The sequence below is a fragment of the Rhinoderma darwinii genome, chromosome 9, assembly GCF_050947455.1.
Source record: "Rhinoderma darwinii isolate aRhiDar2 chromosome 9, aRhiDar2.hap1, whole genome shotgun sequence".
In the NCBI taxonomy this organism is placed as follows: domain Eukaryota; kingdom Metazoa; phylum Chordata; class Amphibia; order Anura; family Rhinodermatidae; genus Rhinoderma; species Rhinoderma darwinii.
The window spans coordinates 95,326,963-95,345,636 of record NC_134695.1 but is presented as its reverse complement, the minus strand read 5'-3'; the positions used below and the strand labels follow the sequence as shown (position 1 = coordinate 95,345,636).

General features: G+C 45.0%; 1 protein-coding gene across 1 annotated transcript; it reads left to right on the top strand.

Moving 5' to 3' along the window:
- Window positions 1-5,940: 5,940 nt before the first annotated feature.
- Window positions 5,941-13,138, top strand: CDT1 (chromatin licensing and DNA replication factor 1). The gene is made up of 10 exons (XM_075838614.1): window positions 5,941-6,381; window positions 6,959-7,099; window positions 8,200-8,420; window positions 8,508-8,702; window positions 8,800-8,945; window positions 10,725-10,828; window positions 10,925-11,113; window positions 11,226-11,369; window positions 11,458-11,659; window positions 12,039-13,138. The coding sequence occupies exons 1-10, from the start codon at window positions 6,076-6,078 to the stop codon at window positions 12,200-12,202; spliced, it is 1,812 nt and encodes a 603-aa protein (XP_075694729.1). The 5' UTR covers window positions 5,941-6,075; the 3' UTR covers window positions 12,203-13,138.
- The last annotated feature ends 5,536 nt before the right edge of the window (window positions 13,139-18,674 follow it).

The following is an 18,674-nucleotide window of genomic DNA, read 5'->3' as shown; positions in this document are numbered from 1 at the left end:
TACAGACCCCAGACCAGACTACTATCCCCTATACAGACCCCAGACCAGACTACTATCTCCTATACAGACCCCAGACCAGACTACTATCTCCTATACAGACCCCCAGACCAGACTACTATCTCCTATACAGACCCGACTACTATCTCCTATACAGACCCCAGACCAGACTACTATCTCCTATACAGACCCCAGACCAGACTACTATCTCCTATACAGACCCCAGACCAGACTACTATCCCCTATACAGACCCCAGACCAGACTACTATCTCCTATACAGACCCCAGACCAGACTACTATCTCCTATACAGACCCCCAGACCAGACTACTATCTCCTATACAGACCCCAGACCAGACTACTATCTCCTATACAGACCCCAGACCAGACTACTATCTCCTATACAGACCCCAGACCAGACTACTATCTCCTATACAGACCCCAGACCAGACTACTATCCCCTATACAGACCCCAGACCAGACTATCCCCTATACAGACCCCAGACCAGACTACTATCTCCTATACAGACCCCAGACCAGACTACTATCCCCTATACAGACCCCAGACCAGACAATCTCCTATACAGACCCCAGACCAGACTACTATCTCCTATACAGACCCCAGACCAGACTACTATCCCCTATACAGACCCCAGACCAGACTACTATCTCCTATACAGACCCCAGACCAGACTACTATCTCCTATACAGACCCGACTACTATCTCCTATACACACCCCAGACCAGACTACTATCCCCTATACAGACCCCAGACCAGACTACTATCTCCTATACAGACCCCAGACCAGACTACTATCTCCTATACAGACCCCAGACCAGACTATCTCCTATACAGACCCCAGACCAGACTACTATCTCCTATACAGACCCCAGACCAGACTATCCCCTATACAGACCCCAGACCAGACTACTATCCCCTATACAGACCCCAGACCAGACTACTATCCCCTATACAGACCCCAGACCAGACTACTATCTCCTATACAGACCCCAGACCAGACTATCCCCTATACAGACCCCAGACCAGACAATCTCCTATACAGACCCCAGACCAGACTACTATCTCCTATACAGACCCCAGACCAGACTACTATCCCCTATACAGACCCCAGACCAGACTACTATCTCCTATACAGACCCCAGACCAGACTACTATCTCCTATACAGACCCGACTACTATCTCCTATACACACCCCAGACCAGACTACTATCCCCTATACAGACCCCAGACCAGACTACTATCTCCTATACAGACCCCAGACCAGACTACTATCTCCTATACAGACCCCAGACCAGACTATCTCCTATACAGACCCCAGACCAGACTACTATCTCCTATACAGACCCCAGACCAGACTATCCCCTATACAGACCCCAGACCAGACTACTATCCCCTATACAGACCCCAGACCAGACTACTATCCCCTATACAGACCCCAGACAAGACTACTATCTCCTATACAGACCCCAGACCAGACTACTATCCCCTATACAGACCCCAGACCAGACTACTATCTCCTATACAGACCCCAGACCAGACTACTATCTCCTATACAGACCCGACTACTATCGCCTATACACACCCCAGACCAGACTACTATCCCCTATACAGACCCCAGACCAGACTACTATCCCCTATACAGACCCCAGACCAGACTACTATCTCCTATACAGACCCCAGACCAGACTACTATCGCCTATACACACCCCAGACCAGACTACTATCCCCTATACAGACCCCAGACCAGACTACTATCCCCTATACAGACCCCAGACCAGACTACTATCTCCTACACAGACCCCAGACCAGACTACTATCTCCTATACAGACCCCAGACCAGACTATCCCCTATACAGACCCCAGACCAGACTACTATCCCCTATACAGACCCCAGACCAGACTACTATCCCCTATACAGACCCCAGACCAGACTACTATCTCCTATACAGACCCCCAGACCAGACTACTATCCCCTATACAGACCCCCAGACCACACTACTATCTCCTATACAGACCCCAGACCAGACTACTATCTCCTATACAGACCAGATTACTATCTCCTATACAGACCCGACTACTATCTCCAATACAGACCCCCAGACCAGACTACTATCCCCTATACAGACCCCCAGACCAGACTACTATCTCCTATACAGACCCCAGACCAGACTACTATCTCCTATACAGACCCCAGACCAGACTACTATCTCCTATACAGACCCCCAGACCAGACTACTATCTCCTATACAGACCCGACTACTATCTCCTATACAGACCCCAGACCAGACTACTATCTCCTATACAGACCCCAGACCAGACTACTATCTCCTATACAGACCCCAGACCAGACTACTATCTCCTATACAGACCCCAGACCAAACTACTATCTCCTATACAGACCCCAGACCAGACTACTATCTCCTATACAGACCCCAGACCAGACTATCCCCTATACAGACCCCAGACCAGACTACTATCCCCTATACAGACCCCAGACCAGACTACTATCCCCTATACAGACCCCAGACCAGACTACTATCTCCTATACAGACCCCCAGACCAGACTACTATCCCCTATACAGACCCCCAGACCAGACTACTATCTCCTATACAGACCCCAGACCAGACTACTATCTCCTATACAGACCAGATTACTATCTCCTATACAGACCCGACTACTATCTCCAATACAGACCCCCAGACCAGACTACTATCCCCTATACAGACCCCCAGACCAGACTACTATCTCCTATACAGACCCCAGACCAGACTACTATCTCCTATACAGACCCCAGACCAGACTACTATCTCCTATACAGACCCCCAGACCAGACTACTATCTCCTATACAGACCCGACTACTATCTCCTATACAGACCCCAGACCAGACTACTATCTCCTATACAGACCCCAGACCAGACTACTATCTCCTATACAGACCCCAGACCAGACTACTATCTCCTATACAGACCCCAGACCAGACTACTATCTCCTATACAGACCCCAGACCAGTCTATCTCCAAAGGCCTTATTCACACAAACGTGTTTCTCGTCAGCGTGCTGTCCGTTTTAAATAAATGACAGCACACCGACCTGTGCAATTTAATGTTTTTATTCACACATTCATGTTTTTTCACGGCGCGTGTGTCCGTGGCGAGAAACTCACCGCATGTCCTACTCTGGGCCATTTTTGTGGACCAGACTCACCCATTAAAGTCTATGGGTGCTTAAATAAAAAAAATAGGACAGCACATGGACGACACCCGTGTGGTGTCCGTTTTTTACGCATTAGTTGCTAAAGAAATGCAGAAAAAAATAAGTAAAACCAGAAAGTGCTTGTAGGGAAACGCGTACGAGAAAAACGGATGACATGTGGAAACCACACGGACGCAACATGAACGAATTCATGAACAGCTCGTTATTTTGCGGACGCAAATCTGACGCGCTTGTGTGAATAAGGCCGAATGCGGACCCAAAACCAGACGTACAGACTCTCACCGTTCCTGCACTTCTGACGCTATGGTCACCGTCAGGAAGTTTTTGCCGCAGCGGCGTTCTTGAGTAAATAAACGAAGAGGTATTCGCGACAACCAGGAGATCCCTGCTTTTTATCTGTAGTCCCCAGGACTTTGAGAGTACGCAGTGTCTAAATACCCTCCCCACACGCTTAGTGGGGTCTATTACATATCACTACTGTATTTGCACATTGATAACTGCATAAATTACGAACTGACGAATTACGCCTGAAAACACGGCTCAAATACGTCGGCAAACATCTGCCCATTCATTTCAATGGGTTTGCCGACGTACTGTGCCGACGACATGTAATTTTACGCGTCGCTGTCAAAAGACGGCGCGTAAATTAACAGCGTCGTCAAAGAAGTGCAGGACACTTCTTGGGATGTAATTTGAGCCGTTTTCCATTGACTTCAATAAAGAACAGCTCCAAATTACGGCCGTAATTGACGCCTCGCAAAACGCGAGTACGAGCAATTACGTCTGAAATGCAGCTGTTTTCTCCTGAAAACAGCTCCGTAATTTCAGCCGTAATTGTCGAGATCGTGTGCACATACCCTAAGGGTATGTTCACATGCAGTCAAAAACGTCTCAAAATACGGAGATGTTTTCCAAGAGAGAACAGCTACTGATTTTCAGACGTTTTTTTGTGATTTTTCTCAGTGTTTTTTATAGCAGTTTTTGGAGCTTTTTTCAATAGTCTATGGAGAACGACTCCAAAAACATCCCAAGAAGGGTATGTTCACACGGCCTGTTTTCAGACGTAATTCGGGCGTTTTACGCCTGAAAAGACGGCTCCATTACGCCTGCAAACATCTGCCCATTACTTGCAATGGGTTTTACGATGTTCTGTTCAGACGAGGTGTAATTTTACGCGGCGCTGTCAAAAGACGGCGCATAAAAATACGCCGTGTCAAAGAAGTGCCTGTCACTTCTTGAGACGTTTTTGGAGCCGTTTTTCATTGACTCCATTGAAAAACAGCTCCAATTACATCCGTAATAGACGCTGCGAAAAATGCGAGTACTTTAAAAAATTTCTGAAATTCAGGAGCGGTTTTCGGCAGAAAACAGCTCTGTAATTTCAGATGTAATTTGTTAAGACGTGTGAACATACCTGAAGTGTCGTGCACTTAGGGTATGTTCACACGCACTAATTATGGACGTAATTCGGGCGTTTTTGCCCCGAATTACGTCCGAAAATAGCGCCTCAATAGCGTTGACAAACATCTGCCCATTGAAAGCACCTGTCACTTCTTTGGCTGTAATTGGAGCCGTTATTCATTGACTCCAATTAATAGCAGCGCCAATTACGTCCGTAATGGACGCGGCGTTCAAGCGCCTGCACATGCCGTTACGGCTGAAATTACGGGGGTGTTTTCAGGCGGAAACATCCCCGTAATTTCAGCCGTTGCGGTCGCTGTCGTGTGAACATACCCTTAGGGTATGTGCACACACACTAATTACGTCCGTAATTGACGGACGTATTTCGGCCGCAAGTCCCGGACCGAACAGTGCAGGGAGCCGGGCTCCTAGCATCATAGTTATGTACGATGCTAGGAGTCCCTGCCTCGCTGCAGGACAACTGTCCCGTACTGAAAACATGATTAGGGTATGTTCACACGGCCTATTTACGGACGTAAATCGGGCGTTTTTGCCCCGAATTACGCCCGAAAATAGCGCCTCAATAGCGCTGACAAACATCTGCCCATTGAAAGCAATGGGCAGACGTTTGTCTGTTCACACGAGGCGTATATTTACGCGCCGCTGTCAAATGACGGCGCGTAAATAGACGCCCGCGTAGAAGAAGTGACCTGTCACTTCTTTGGCCGTAATTGGAGCCGCTATTCATTGACTCCAATGAATAGCAGCGCTAATTACGGCCGTAATTGACGCGGCGTTCAAGCGCCTGCACATGCCGGTACGGCTGAAATTACGGGGATGTTTTCAGGCTGAAACATCCCCGTAATTTCAGCCGTTACGGACCCCCGCCGTGTGAACATACCCTTACAGTACGGGACAGTTGTCCCGCAGCGAGGCAGGGACTCCTAGCATCATACATCACTATGATGCTAGGAGCCCGGCTCCCTGCACTGTGTTCGGTCCGGGACTTGCGGCCGAAATACGTCCGTCAATTACGGACGTAATTAGTGTGTGCACATACCCTTATTTTTCGGGTAAAAAAACGCCGCAAAAAACGCTCCATCGGAACAGAACGCCGTTTTCCCATTGAAACGAATGGGCAGACGTTTGGAGGCGTCCTGCTTCCGATTTTTCGGCCGTTTTTTGGGCGTTTGCGGCCCGAAAATAGGCCGTGTGAACATATACCCTATCCCGCCCCCGCCCGCAAAGAGACTGTTCTGGTCACGTGATGTAAAATTTGCCCGCGAAATCCGTCTTCCACGCTGGGTTCTATCCTGGATTCGCGACCAATACCAGGATTCTGAAGCCGTGACGTGACGCCCCGGATGCAGTGACCGCCCTGGCTCTTTTCGCGGGCTTTTATTTAGATAAGTGGCGGGTTCTGTGTACGGAAGCTGCAGACATGGCGCAGATGCGAGTTACTGATTTCTTCGGGCAACGTAAGCGGGCTGCAGCGGGGGGCCCTCTGGAGACTAAACGGAGAAAGGTGCAACAGACAGTCCCCCGTTTGGAGACCCGTAGCCAGAAGTTAGAGGAGTTGTTGCGGCCGCCCAGCACCCCTGAGCAGGCCGAGCGGCCTGTCTCCTCACTCCTGCCCAGCAGCAAGAAGCGGGTCCGTAAGGCCTCTGACGAGGAGATCGTCCATCCAGAGGTGCAGGGCAAGAGATCTGCACGGAAGAAGCTAAAGCTACTGGAAGAGGAGCCCCAGGTACCTAACCCGGCAGCAGCCATATGCAATGGGGAAGTGGTGGAGCGGGCAGCTGCAGCCTATAAGATTCCAGCTCTCGTTTTGCTGAAGCTCGTTGAAAAATGAAAGCTGAAACCTGATTGGTTCAAGTTTTTCCCTGCCCCTTTAGTCTGGGATCCATAAAGGCCAAAACTCCTTAGTATTGTGCTCTTTGACACTACCATTGATTTCACGATCTGTTGGGGGTCTGTCTGATGTGACTCTTGGTAATAGAATTAAATGGATATTTCCATCAAACACGTGGCTTTTCTATGGGAGATGTCTGATAGATGCTGGGCCCAGTTCTGGGTCCTGCACCTATTTCCAGACTAGGGGGTCACCTGTTCCCAGTCCTTCCTAGTGAGATGGTTGCTGCGTCCATATGGAGAGGCGGCTGTGAGTTTCTGGCGTTCTTTCTGCTCAATAGGTGTTAAGGAAATAGCTGTGCAAATGTTAATGATTCTGTATCGGTGCCCAGGACCCCACTCAGAGTGGAGAGATGTTGACAGTGGTTCAGATGGGCTCTATCTAATCCATTTTTTTTTTTTTTCTCCTCCAGTGCCTGAGCCCATGTTCCAAAGCAGAAGTCCAGTGTGAGGCCCCTCCGTCTCTGGGGAAGAAGATAAAGGATCTGGTCAATGTGACTCTTTCTCCAAAGAGCAATGTAGTGAAGAACGGCCCAGCAGCGCCTGAAGTCGAGGTATGTCACATAGTTGTCAGATCTGTCTCCTTCCTGCAAGAAATGGGCAGGAGCAGGTGTATTGCATGGCCTTCCTAACACGTACGACATAGAAAACTTCTGATCATGCAAGAAACTTGCAATCAGCGAGACGTGTAAACTGGAAGAGCAATGCAGCTGTGAGTATTACAAAAGTAGTATAACTTTGTGGTGCCGCTACCGCAGCGTGTCCTTCCAATCTCCTGTCCAACGCGACCGCAGGCGTGGTGAGACGCTAGTGCACGCTGAATGGTACCGTGGAGGCAACTACGTGCCCGGAGAGTATTGTGCGTGGGTACTGTCCTAATTAACAACTGTAAAGCCCCACCATGCACTTTTCCAGCTTGGTATATAGATTGGCTGAGGTTAATGTTACTAAACTAAATGCTTGGACATAAAGATTACATCCTGTACTTTTGCAGCAGATGGTTCAGAATACTGCATAGCGGCCGTGCTGCCGAACAGCGTCTCTGCTCCTATTCACTCGAATAGGAGCAGAGCTGCAGCTTGGCCGCTATTTCGAGATCGTAACCATCTGCTTCTGGAGGCAGCTGATTGGACACCCACCGATCCATATACTGATGACCTATCCTGTAGATAGGACATCAGTTGTCTGTGCCTGGACGACCCCATTAAATCTGAAAGGGAACTTATCATATCGAAAATGCTCTCCAATTTGAAGGCAGGACGAGCTGAGAAGATTGATATAGTTTTGTAGGAAAAGATTCAGTCTAATTTGTAATGTATTCATTTAAACCTCTGTTCGTTGTGGGCTTAAGAGTCCAGTGGGCGGTCCTACATGGTGATTGGCACCTATCTCTGTACACGTTTATACAGGGATAGCTGTCAATCACGGAGTAGGTCCACTCACTGGACTCCTAAACCCATAATAAGCAGAGCTTTAAATTAAAAAAATCTTTTGCTGTTCAACTATGTATCTACTCCTGCTTTTATTTCATGACGCCCACAGATCTGACTGCATTTTCAACTCGACAGGTTCCCTGTAATGAATGTTCTCAATGTTGTCCTATATTATAAGCAAAGCTTCATTAATACAGCATTGTACCAATTCTTTCATCCAGGGTCCGTCCAAGGAGAATCTTGAACTAAAATCTCGTCTGCAGAGGATACAGGAGCTCGGCCAGAGACTAAAAGTCCCTGCTGCGCCTGTCGAGAGTAAAGTTACCATCACAGACTTGAAGGCAAGACTCAAACAAGCACAAGAACTCGAGACTCGGCTCAGGGAGAAGAAATCTGTAGAAAAACAGAAGGCTGGGAAGACAGAGGGGCCAAATGAAGAAAGGTGAGAGACGCTTGTTGGGTTTTCTTCACGCCGTGGAGGAGTCGTCCATCAGACTTAATCAACTTAACAATGACTTTCCTATTGCAGTGAGAAGGCTCCGGCCTATCAGCGATTCCACACACTTGCCCAAGATGTTCCACCCGGACTTTCACTGCCATTTAAGTACAAAGTGCTTGGTGACATGTTCCGCAGCATGGACACCATTGTAGGGATGCTCTTCAACCGTTTGGAGACTGTCACGTTTTCAAAAGTGAAGCAGGGAGTTCAAGACATGATGCGCAAGTAAGTAGTCAAGAGTTTGGTCATAAACACTCAACTTTTATACTTTATTTATTTTTTTTTAAATAACACCACTCTTAATTTCCTTTCCATTTTACAGGCAGTTTGAGGAACGTAATGTTGGACAGATTAAAACGGTATACCCAAAAGGCTACATGTTTAGACAGGAGAAAAATATTCCAACTTTCAAGGACGGGATGAAGAAGACAGACTATCATCTTACCGTGGAGCCAATTGTTCCAGAAGGTAAAAAATATTGTTTTAAAATGTAGTCGTTTTGACTACTGCCGTGCCGTTCATGTAAGCAATGCTCAAATAATAACCCTTAAGATCCCCCTGCACACGCTGCAGATTTTGTTTCAGAAATTTCAGCTGCTGAAAATCTGTTGCATTGATCTAAATAGGATTATTTACCCTTTCACCTATGACGGCACCCCTGGAGAGACATCCCATTCGCTGGACAGGAAGCCTGACGATATAAAAAAAGGACACACCCAGTCAGGCTTTCCTGTCCAGCGAATGGGATGTCTCAAGGGGTGCTGTCATAGGTTCATGAAAAACAGATTACCGGCGGGTAATCCATCTTTTCTGTGCAACGTGTGCAGAGGGCATAAAGGCGTTTTCTACTGTTGTCCTCTACTGTGTAAGCAGCATTGTGGCTTTCATATTGGAAAAGTTTCCTTGCTTTGCCCTGAAGGGATTTCTGTTCCTGGCACTAAATATATGGCTCCTGTGCAGACAAGATTTCGGCGCTGACAAATTAATTTAACCGGTTCCTAGCAACTAACCAATTGCTGGGATCCCCTATGATTTGCTATTGCATGGCAACTGGTCACTGTCTTTGCAGTGACATGGCACATACTGGAATCCGACACCAGTTCTCCTGTCACTACTTGCTGCCTGGGCAATATTTGTCCTCTTTAAGGGCTTATTCAGACGAACGTGTGAAACATCAGTTTTTTCACGTCCAATTCACACCTTTGCAGGACCAGTTTTCACGAATCCCTCACACTTAGAGCCTCTGTCACCACATAAGTGCCTATATTGTACATGATGTGATCGGCGCTGTAATGTAGATTACAGCAGGGTTTTTTATTTAGAAAAAAGATCAATTTTCACCAAGTTATGACCTATTTTATCTAATGACTTTCTTCATAGAAAACTGGTTTTTTTTGTTTTTTTTTACTTTTGACCAAGTGGGTGTTGTGGAGAGGTGTATGACACTGACCAATCAGCACTACTCTCCATTCACTTACTCAGCACATAGTGATCCAGTGTTCACTATGTGCATCACATACACACACTAACGTTACTGAAGTGTCTTGACAGTGAATAGACATTGCGTCCAATCCAGGACAGGATGTCTATTCACAATCCCGACACTTCGGTAACGTTTGTGAGGGATTTACAGCACAGCAAGCGTAATCTTGCGAGATCTCGCTGTAAATGACAGCACAACGTGATCTCGATGTGCTGTAAGTCACACACAAACGTTACCGAAGTGTCGGGATTGTGAATAGACATCGCGTCCTGGCTGGAAGTGATGTATATTTACTGTCAAGACACTTGAGTAACGTTCATGTGTGTATATGTGACTGCACATAGTGATCCTGCGTTGTTCACGATGTGCAGAGTAAATTAATGGATAGAAGTGTATGACGCGGATTGGTCACTGATTGGACAGCGTCATACACTTTTCTCCCAACACCCACTTGGTCAAAAGTAAAAACTGACAAAAACAGGGCTCGTCATTTTTTTTATTTTTTTTCCACGGGCTCTTCACACAGTCCATTAAAACAGCTGTGTGAACAGCCCCATATAAATACTGCAGCAGTGACACGTCCATTAAAAAAAACTACTGTCAGACTATTTATACGTTTGTCTGAATAAGCCCTTACACAAAATACTCGCCTTCAATATTTATAGACCGCGGTATGTCAAACGATGCTGAAGAGCTTTGGTTGAAAGTGTAGAATCCTTGACATCTCTAGCCTTTCCTAACATGCGTTATCTCTTGGTTTGCAGAGGATAAGTTGGATGGCCGCCTTCAGCTCACAGCAAGTCGTCTGCTGGAACGCAGAAAATTATTCCAAAGGAGCCTTACCAATATTGTGAAGCAGCACCACCGAGTAAGTATATTCAGACAGATGTGCAAAGGATTACTCCGATTTTTTTTGTTAATCCATTCTTGCATGATCTAATTCTCTCCCGATGTCTCATTCTAGTCTTTCCTGGCAACACTGAATCCTCCGATGGTGGTGCCTGATGATCAGCTGACTCGCTGGCATCCAAGATTCAATGTAGACCAGGTTCCAGATGTAGTGCCAGCTGAACTTCCACAACCACCACAAATAGATAGACTGACCACGGCACAGGAAGTGTTGACTAAAGCAAGGGGCATGATGACGCCTAAGGTGAGTTGATGCTTTTCCTCCACCATCCTTGTTATATGTGCCTAGAGCTACGGATTATCTGCGCATGCCAATGGCATTAATTTTGCAAATGTAACTTTTTTTTTTTCTCTAGATGGAAAAGGCTCTTACAAATTTAGCTTTGAAAACTGCAGAGACTAATGCTGAAGACTCAAATCGTGCACCTTCAGAGGAGTCTAAACCTGCCCCGGCTTCATCCAGTGCCCTTAAAGGGGTATCGCAGTCCCTGCTAGAAAGGGTAGGCATAGTTTAAAGAATGTAGAGGTGAAGATTTGCTTTTGCGTGAACTTTTTAGATAGAAGTCTCTAATACGTTCTGCTTTTCAGGTTCGGGCTAAGGAGGCCCAGAAGCTTCAAGCCATGATGACCCGCAAACCCCAGCAGGAGCAACGTCTTCTCATGATGTCCAGGCTGCCAGAGCTCGCTCGCATCTTGCGTAATGTGTTTGTTGCAGAGAAGAAACCTGCCCTGACTGTGGAAGTTGTATGCGACCGAGTCATCTCCAGTTACCGATCATCAATGCCTTCAGGTAGGGAAGAGAACACCCAGAGGCTGGAAAATCTGTCTGAATCCTGACCGGGTGCCGGGCTCATTGCAAGACAGGGCTCTAATACACAGTTGGTCATGGATCAGAACAGGTTATCAGCATCTTGATGTCAACAAGACTAGGTGTTAAATGTTATCAAAATGGTGTAATTCAGGGGTCGGCAACATTTGGCGTGCCAGCTGTTGTGAAACTACAAATCCCAGCATGCCATGTGAGCAAAAAATGCATTTATTCCAGCCCAAGTTGTCAGGGCATGCCGGAAAATTGTTTCACAACAGCTGGAGTGCCAAATGTGGCTGAGCGCTGGTGTAATGGCGTCCTCTGCTTTTGTCCTTGTAGTAACTTTCTTTTGCTTCTTCAGGAGACATGGAGAAACATCTCTCATTACTGGTGGAGCTGGTTCCTGACTGGCTTGCAGTTCATCCCATCAGAAAGGACACTTACTACAAACTAAACAAGACCATGGACTTGAATCATATTCTGGAAAGACTGGCCAAGAAAATGAAGGAAGAGGAGTCTCATTGACTTGAGCTTTGTTTTTAGATGATAGAAGGTTATATTTTATTTTTTGGGGGCCTGTTTTTTTATAGTTACAGGGGTGCAATAATTTATGGTTTTTGTGTTATTTTTTGCAATTGGGATATGTTCACACTGGGTTGATCGGCTGTGGAAATCCATAGCGTAGCAGGAAAGTGGATGAGATTTGAACAAATCTCATCCCCATGTTGTAGAAAAAAAATCAGCTGAAAACCTTCATAAATTGACCTGGTTTTTTGTTTTTTTTCAGCTTATGCTGCTGAATGGTTTTGGTTTTCCCACTTTAAGATCAATGAGTAGGTGAAAAGACAACAAACTACAAGTGTTGATATTTTTAAGATGGAAAACCTGTGATTCCATCACTAATCTGGGGAAAAAATGTCACGTTTATATTGAATAAGTCTATACTTATGCCACTTGGTGTTGTCATAGTGACGGCTCCTTGTTTTCCCAGCCTCCTGGGATGACTTTTCATCCCATGTGACTGCTGCAGCATCTACGCAGAAGGCCGGGCTGCACGAAGAACAGGGGGATGTGTTGCTATGGCAACGCTAGTGAAGGAAAGTATTGACTTATGGCAAAAAGTCTGCGCCACAATATTGTGTGGTCTTTCGGCCCGTAATCCCTTGAGGGTTCTAGGTCAGATATGCTATGTAAGAGTATAGTGTATCAGACCTGTGTGAACATACCCTAGATCTGCAAGACACGATGTTCAGTTGTTCTGCCTTACGACATCTTGGGGCTGCTCTGTGTAAAATTGCATGGGAGGGAACTGATTACAGAAAAATGTGACAAACCTGGATTTTCTGTAACTACATCAAACATATTTTATTAAAGCGTCTGTCACCACATTATAAGTGCCCTATATTGTACATAATATGATCGGCGCTGTAATATAGGTGACAGCAGTGGTTTTATTTAGAACTATCATTTTTTTTTTTTTACAGAGTTATGACCTATATTAGCTTTATGCTAATGAGTTTCTTAACGGACAACTGGGCGTGTTTTACTATGTGGCCAAGTGGGCGTTGTACAGAGGCGTGTATGACACTGACCAATCAGTGTCATACACTCCTCTCCATTCATTTACACTGCACATAGCGATATAGCTAGATCATGATGTGCAGCCACATAAACACACTATAACATTACTGCAGTGTCATGACAATGAATATACATTACCTCCAGCCAGGATGGGATGTCTATTCACAATCCTGACCCTTCGCTAACACAATCCCGCACAGTCGTGTGCATGGAGCCTTAGCAATGAGATCAGTGTTTTACAAGGAATTTTTAATTTCGTTGCAAAACAATTGTCCAGGTTCACAATGGACTGCACAACACTTCCTCATGTGAATCTGACCTTGATCAGTTTTATACCAGAAAACAACAAAACTATTTCCCTTAGTTTGGAATACACTAGCTTGCATTACTTGTGCTAAGTTTTGTTTAACTTATTGAGGTTGTGTAACACATGAGGGGGTCGGCAGCAGTATAAATGGCAACAATGGCTGTAACCATTTTATAATTTTGTTTTTAGGTGAAATTCACACGAACATGTGTTTTGCGGGCGCAAAAAATGCTGCATTTTTTTTTGCACGTTGCAGTTCCGTGTGTCAAGTGTTTGGTGCATGGATGTGTGATTTTCACGCATATGCCATCCTTATGACATGTGTTTTTGAGGTCTAGAAAAAGAAATGGAGGAGGTGGTTTTATTTTTCCCTTCATTTCTTGATCTACTGTTGCGTGAATCACGTGTGACACATGGAAGTGCTTCTGTGTGATTTTTTTTCACTCACCCGTTGACTTCAATGGGTGCGTGATGCACGAAAAACGGCGAAGTATAGAACATGTCGTGAGTTTTATGCAGCGGACACACGCAGCATAAAAAAACACGGACTGTCTGAACGGCCCCATAGACTAACATAGGACCGTGCGACGTGTGATTTTCATGCGTGTATCACGCACGGTAAACACATTTGTGTAAATAAGGCCTTAAAGAGAGTGGACTATGACAAACGTTACATTATTAATTACTTTACCTACTAAGGCCCCAGGCACACAAGTGTAATTGAAGACTAATTATGGTCTGTGAATGGGTCCGTAAGGACCCATTCACTTCTATTGTCCATGGACACCTTCCTGTTTTCTTATAGGAAGGTGTCTGTGCTGTAGAAAGCCGCTGCAAAAGATAGGACATTGGCTATCCTTTGCTTTTCACGGACTGCTCCCATGCTTCTATATGGGAGCACGACCAGCAAATGCGGGTGGCTGTGCCCACAATTGTGTGCGGTGATTACTGTGCATGGTGCCTGAGGTTGGATAATGACTGTCTTGCAGCAGTTGTAGTCCACAGGAATAGTCACATTTGCATGCAAGCTTTGAAACTTCGTTATACAGTGGACATGAGACGATGTAACTAGGACACACAGCTATAATTGTTATGCAACAAGACTGCCCCAGCCATGGGCACAGTTTAACCATAGATTTGGCTCTAACAGCCTGGTGGAGGTTTGGGTTGTACCAATCTGGGGTAGCTGTACCCCCACTGTTCCTCAAAGGCTATCAGAATACAGGCTGCTGTTTGGCAGACTCGTTTGCTTACAGTATAACAGGCAGCCTTTGGCTGCCCTGTATTTGCTTTCTTATGCTGCCACAGCAAGTAATTCTGATATGGTAAAGTATGGCACTAAATAAAGCTGAGGTGCAATGCCCATAAAGCAGAATTTATTTATTTTTCTCCCCCAATAGACAATTTTAAAGGGGTTGTTTCCCTCTTGAACATTTATGGCCTATAGAAAGGATAAGCCATAAATCTCTGAGATGGGGTAAACTTCTGGGAAGTGAATCTTTATCTCCCACATCAAGCCAGCAGCATCCAGATGGAGAATGAGTGCAGAGCAGGACCAGATAGTTTCCATAAATCTATGTATGAGAAATTGAAGTCCCAGCTCTGGGACCTGTATGGGTATGTTCACACGGCCTATTTTTGGCCGTAAATGCCTGAAAAATCGGAAGCAGAACACTTCCAAATATCTGCCCATTGATTTCAATGGGAAACTGGTGTTCTTTCACAGCTGTGTGTAAAAAAACAAAAAAAAAAAAAAAAAAAAACACTGCTGCAAAAAAGAAATGCAGGTCACTTTCTGGGATGTTTTTTGGAGCCATTTTTCGTTGTAGAAAATTGCTCCAAAAACGGCCGTGAAAAACTCAGTGAAAATTGCTAGTGGCTCAAATAACTTCTGAAAATCAGGAGCTGGTTTCCCTTAACCCCTTAAGGACGCAGCCTAGTTTGGGCCTTAAGGCTCAGAGCCCATTTTTCAAATCTGACATATTTCACTTTATGTGGTAATAACGTCGGAATGCTTAAACCTACCCAAGCGATTCTGAGATTGTTTTCTCGTGACACATTGGGCTTCATGTTCGTGGTAAAATTTGGTCGATATATTCAGTGTTTATTGGTGAAAAATTGCAAAATGTAGAGAAAATTTAGAAAAAATAGCATTTTTCAGAATTGAAATGCATCTGCTTGTAAAAAAGACGGTTATACCACCCAAAATAGTTACTAGTTCACATTTCCCATATGTCTACTTTAGATTGGCATCGTTTTTTGAACATTCTTTTATTTTTCTTGGACGTTACAAGGCTTAGAACATGAACAGCAATTTCTCATATTTTTAAGAAAATTTCAAAAGCCTTTTTTTTAAGGTACCTCTTGAGTTCTGAAGTGGCTTTGTGGGGCCTATGTATTAGAAACCCTGATAAAACACCCCATTTTAAAAACTAGACCCCTCAAAGTATTCAAAACAGCAATTATAAAGTTTTTTAACCCTTCAGGCATTTCACAAGAATTAAAGCAAAGTGGAGGTGAAATTTGCAAATTTCATTTTTCTTGCTGAATTTCAATTTTATTCATTTTTTTTTCTGTAACACAGAAGGTTTTACCAGAGAAACACTACTAAATATGTATTGTCCAGATTCTGCAGTTTTTAGAAATGTCCCACATGTGGCCCTACTGCGCTCATGGACTAAAACACAAGCCCTAGAAGCAAAGAAGCACCTAGTGCATTTTGAGTCCTCTTTTTTATTAGAATATATTTTAGGCAGCATGCCAGGTTTGAAGAGGTGTTGAGGTGTCAAAACAGTAGGAATCCCCCAATAGTGACCCCATTTTGGAAACTACACCCCTCAAGGAATTAATTTAGGGTTGTTGTTACCATTTTGACCGCACAGTTTTTTCACAGCACGTATTTGAATTGGGCTCTGAAATGAAAAAAGTCATTTTTTGCAATAAAATGTCATTTGTGATCAAAATTTCTTATTTTCACAGGGAACAAAATACCCCTTTTTGTTGCCCAATTTGTCCTTAGTGTGGCAATACCCCATTTGTGGTGATAAACTGCCGTTTGGGCCCATGGGAGGGCTCAGAAGGAAAGGAGCGCTATATGTTTGTTGGAGTCCAGATTTTGCTGGATTGGTTTTCGGGTGCCATGTCGCATTTGCAGAGCCTCAGAGGTATCAAAGCAATGGAAACCCACCAAAAGTGACCCCATTTTGGAAACTACACCCCTCAAGGAATTCATTTATGGTTGTTGTTAGCATTTTGACCACACTGTTTTTTCACAGCACCTATTTAAATTGGGCTGTGACATTAAAAAAATGACATTTTTTCCAATAAGATGTAATTTTTTACCAAAATTTCTTATTTTCACAGGGAACAAAATACTCAATTTTGTTGCCCAATTTCTCCTGAGTGCATCAATACCCCATTTGTGGCAATAAACTGCCGTTTGGGCCCATGGGAGGCCTCAGAAGGGAAGGAGCGCTGTGTGTTCTTTGGAGTGCAGATTTTGCTGGTTTGGTTTTCGGGTGCCATGTCGCATTTGCAGAGCCCCAGAGGTATCAAAGCAATGGAAACCCACCAGAAGTGACCCCATTTTGGAAACTACACCCCTCAAGGAATTCATTTATGGGTAATGTGACCATTTAGACTCCATAGTTTCTTCACAGAACTTATTTGAATTGGGCTGGGAATTAAAAAAAATATATTTTTTCCAATAATATGTCATTTTAGCTCAAAAATTCTTATTTTCACAAGAAATAAAATACTCCATTTTGTTGCCCAATTTGTCCTGAGTGCGGCAATACCCCATTTGTGGTGATAAACTGCCGTTTGGGCCCATGGGAGGGCTCAGAAGGAAAGGAGCGCTGTGTGTTCTTTGGAGTACAGATTTTGCTGGTTTGGTTTTCGGGTGCCGTGTCGCATTTGCAGAGCCCCAGAGGTATCAAAGCAATAGAAACCAACCACAAATGACCCCATTTTGGAAACTACACCCCTAAAGGAATTCATTTATGGGTGTTGTGACCATTTTGACCCCATAGTTTTTTCACAGAACTTATTTGAATTGGGCTGGGAATGAAAACAAAATAATTTATTTCAAATAATATGTAGTTTTGGCTGAAAATTTCTTATTTTCACAAGAAACAAAATACCCCATTCTGTTGCGCAATTTGTTCTGAGTGCCGCAATACCCCATTTGTTGTGATAAACTGCCGTTTGGGCCCATGGGAGGGCTCAGAAGGAAAGGACCACCATTTGGCCTACTGGGGATTTTCTAGTGCGAAGTCATGTATGCAGAAGCCCCTGAGGTACCAGTACAGTTGAAACCCGCAAGAAGTGACCCCGTTTTAAAAACTACACCCTTAAGGCATTCATCTAGAGGTGTAGTGAGCATTTTGACCGGAGACATACAACCCATAAACTGTAATGTGGGTTCTCCCGGGTATGGCAATACCCTACATGTGGCTGTTATCAGCTGCCTGGGCACACAGCAGGGCCCAGAGGGGAAAGACGAGAGGGGATAAGCTGTGCGGAGGGCATCAGGGTAAGTAAAATTGGGGTAAATTATAAACCAAGGGATGTATGATAAATTTTAAAACACTTTCATACAGAGCTCTGGTTATTCGGGACACGTGTCACATTGATATATTGTGTCATCCATTATCGCCCTCTTATAGAAGACTTTGCACCTCTTTTGACTTTTTCCCTTCTTGCCAGTTTGGGGAACTTCTCTTGGAAAGTGTTGCCGCCCTGGTACGATGTGTGTGGCCCCGCTTCCAGAAGTACTGGGTGCCCCCCTTCTTGGTCCCTAAAGATTAGGTTCTTGATAATCACCTCTTGAAATTCCAGGAAAGTTCCCGTCTGGCCTGCACATCGACGTAGCACGTACGCATTGTACAATGCTATCTGTATGATGTGCCCGGCTAGCTTCTTATACCACACTGCATGGCGCTGTAGGTCTTCAGGGCTTGATCTTACAAGTCCATCCCTCCCATGTACCTATTGTAGTCCAGGATGCAGTCTGGTTTGGGGGTGGCCTTTCCTTCATATATCCTAAACCTGTAGGTATACCCTGATGCACTCTCGCAGCTTATACATCTTCACGCCATACCTTGCCCT

Bases quoted from the DNA above. Each gene is read 5' to 3' on its own strand.
- CDT1 (XM_075838614.1), top strand. From the start codon at position 6,076: ATGGCGCAGATGCGAGTTACTGATTTCTTCGGGCAACGTAAGCGGGCT. The intron at 6,382-6,958 runs GTACCTAACCCG...TTTCTCCTCCAG, and splicing joins TACTGGAAGAGGAGCCCCAG to TGCCTGAGCCCATGTTCCAA. The intron at 11,114-11,225 runs GTGAGTTGATGC...TTTTTTCTCTAG, and splicing joins GGGGCATGATGACGCCTAAG to ATGGAAAAGGCTCTTACAAA.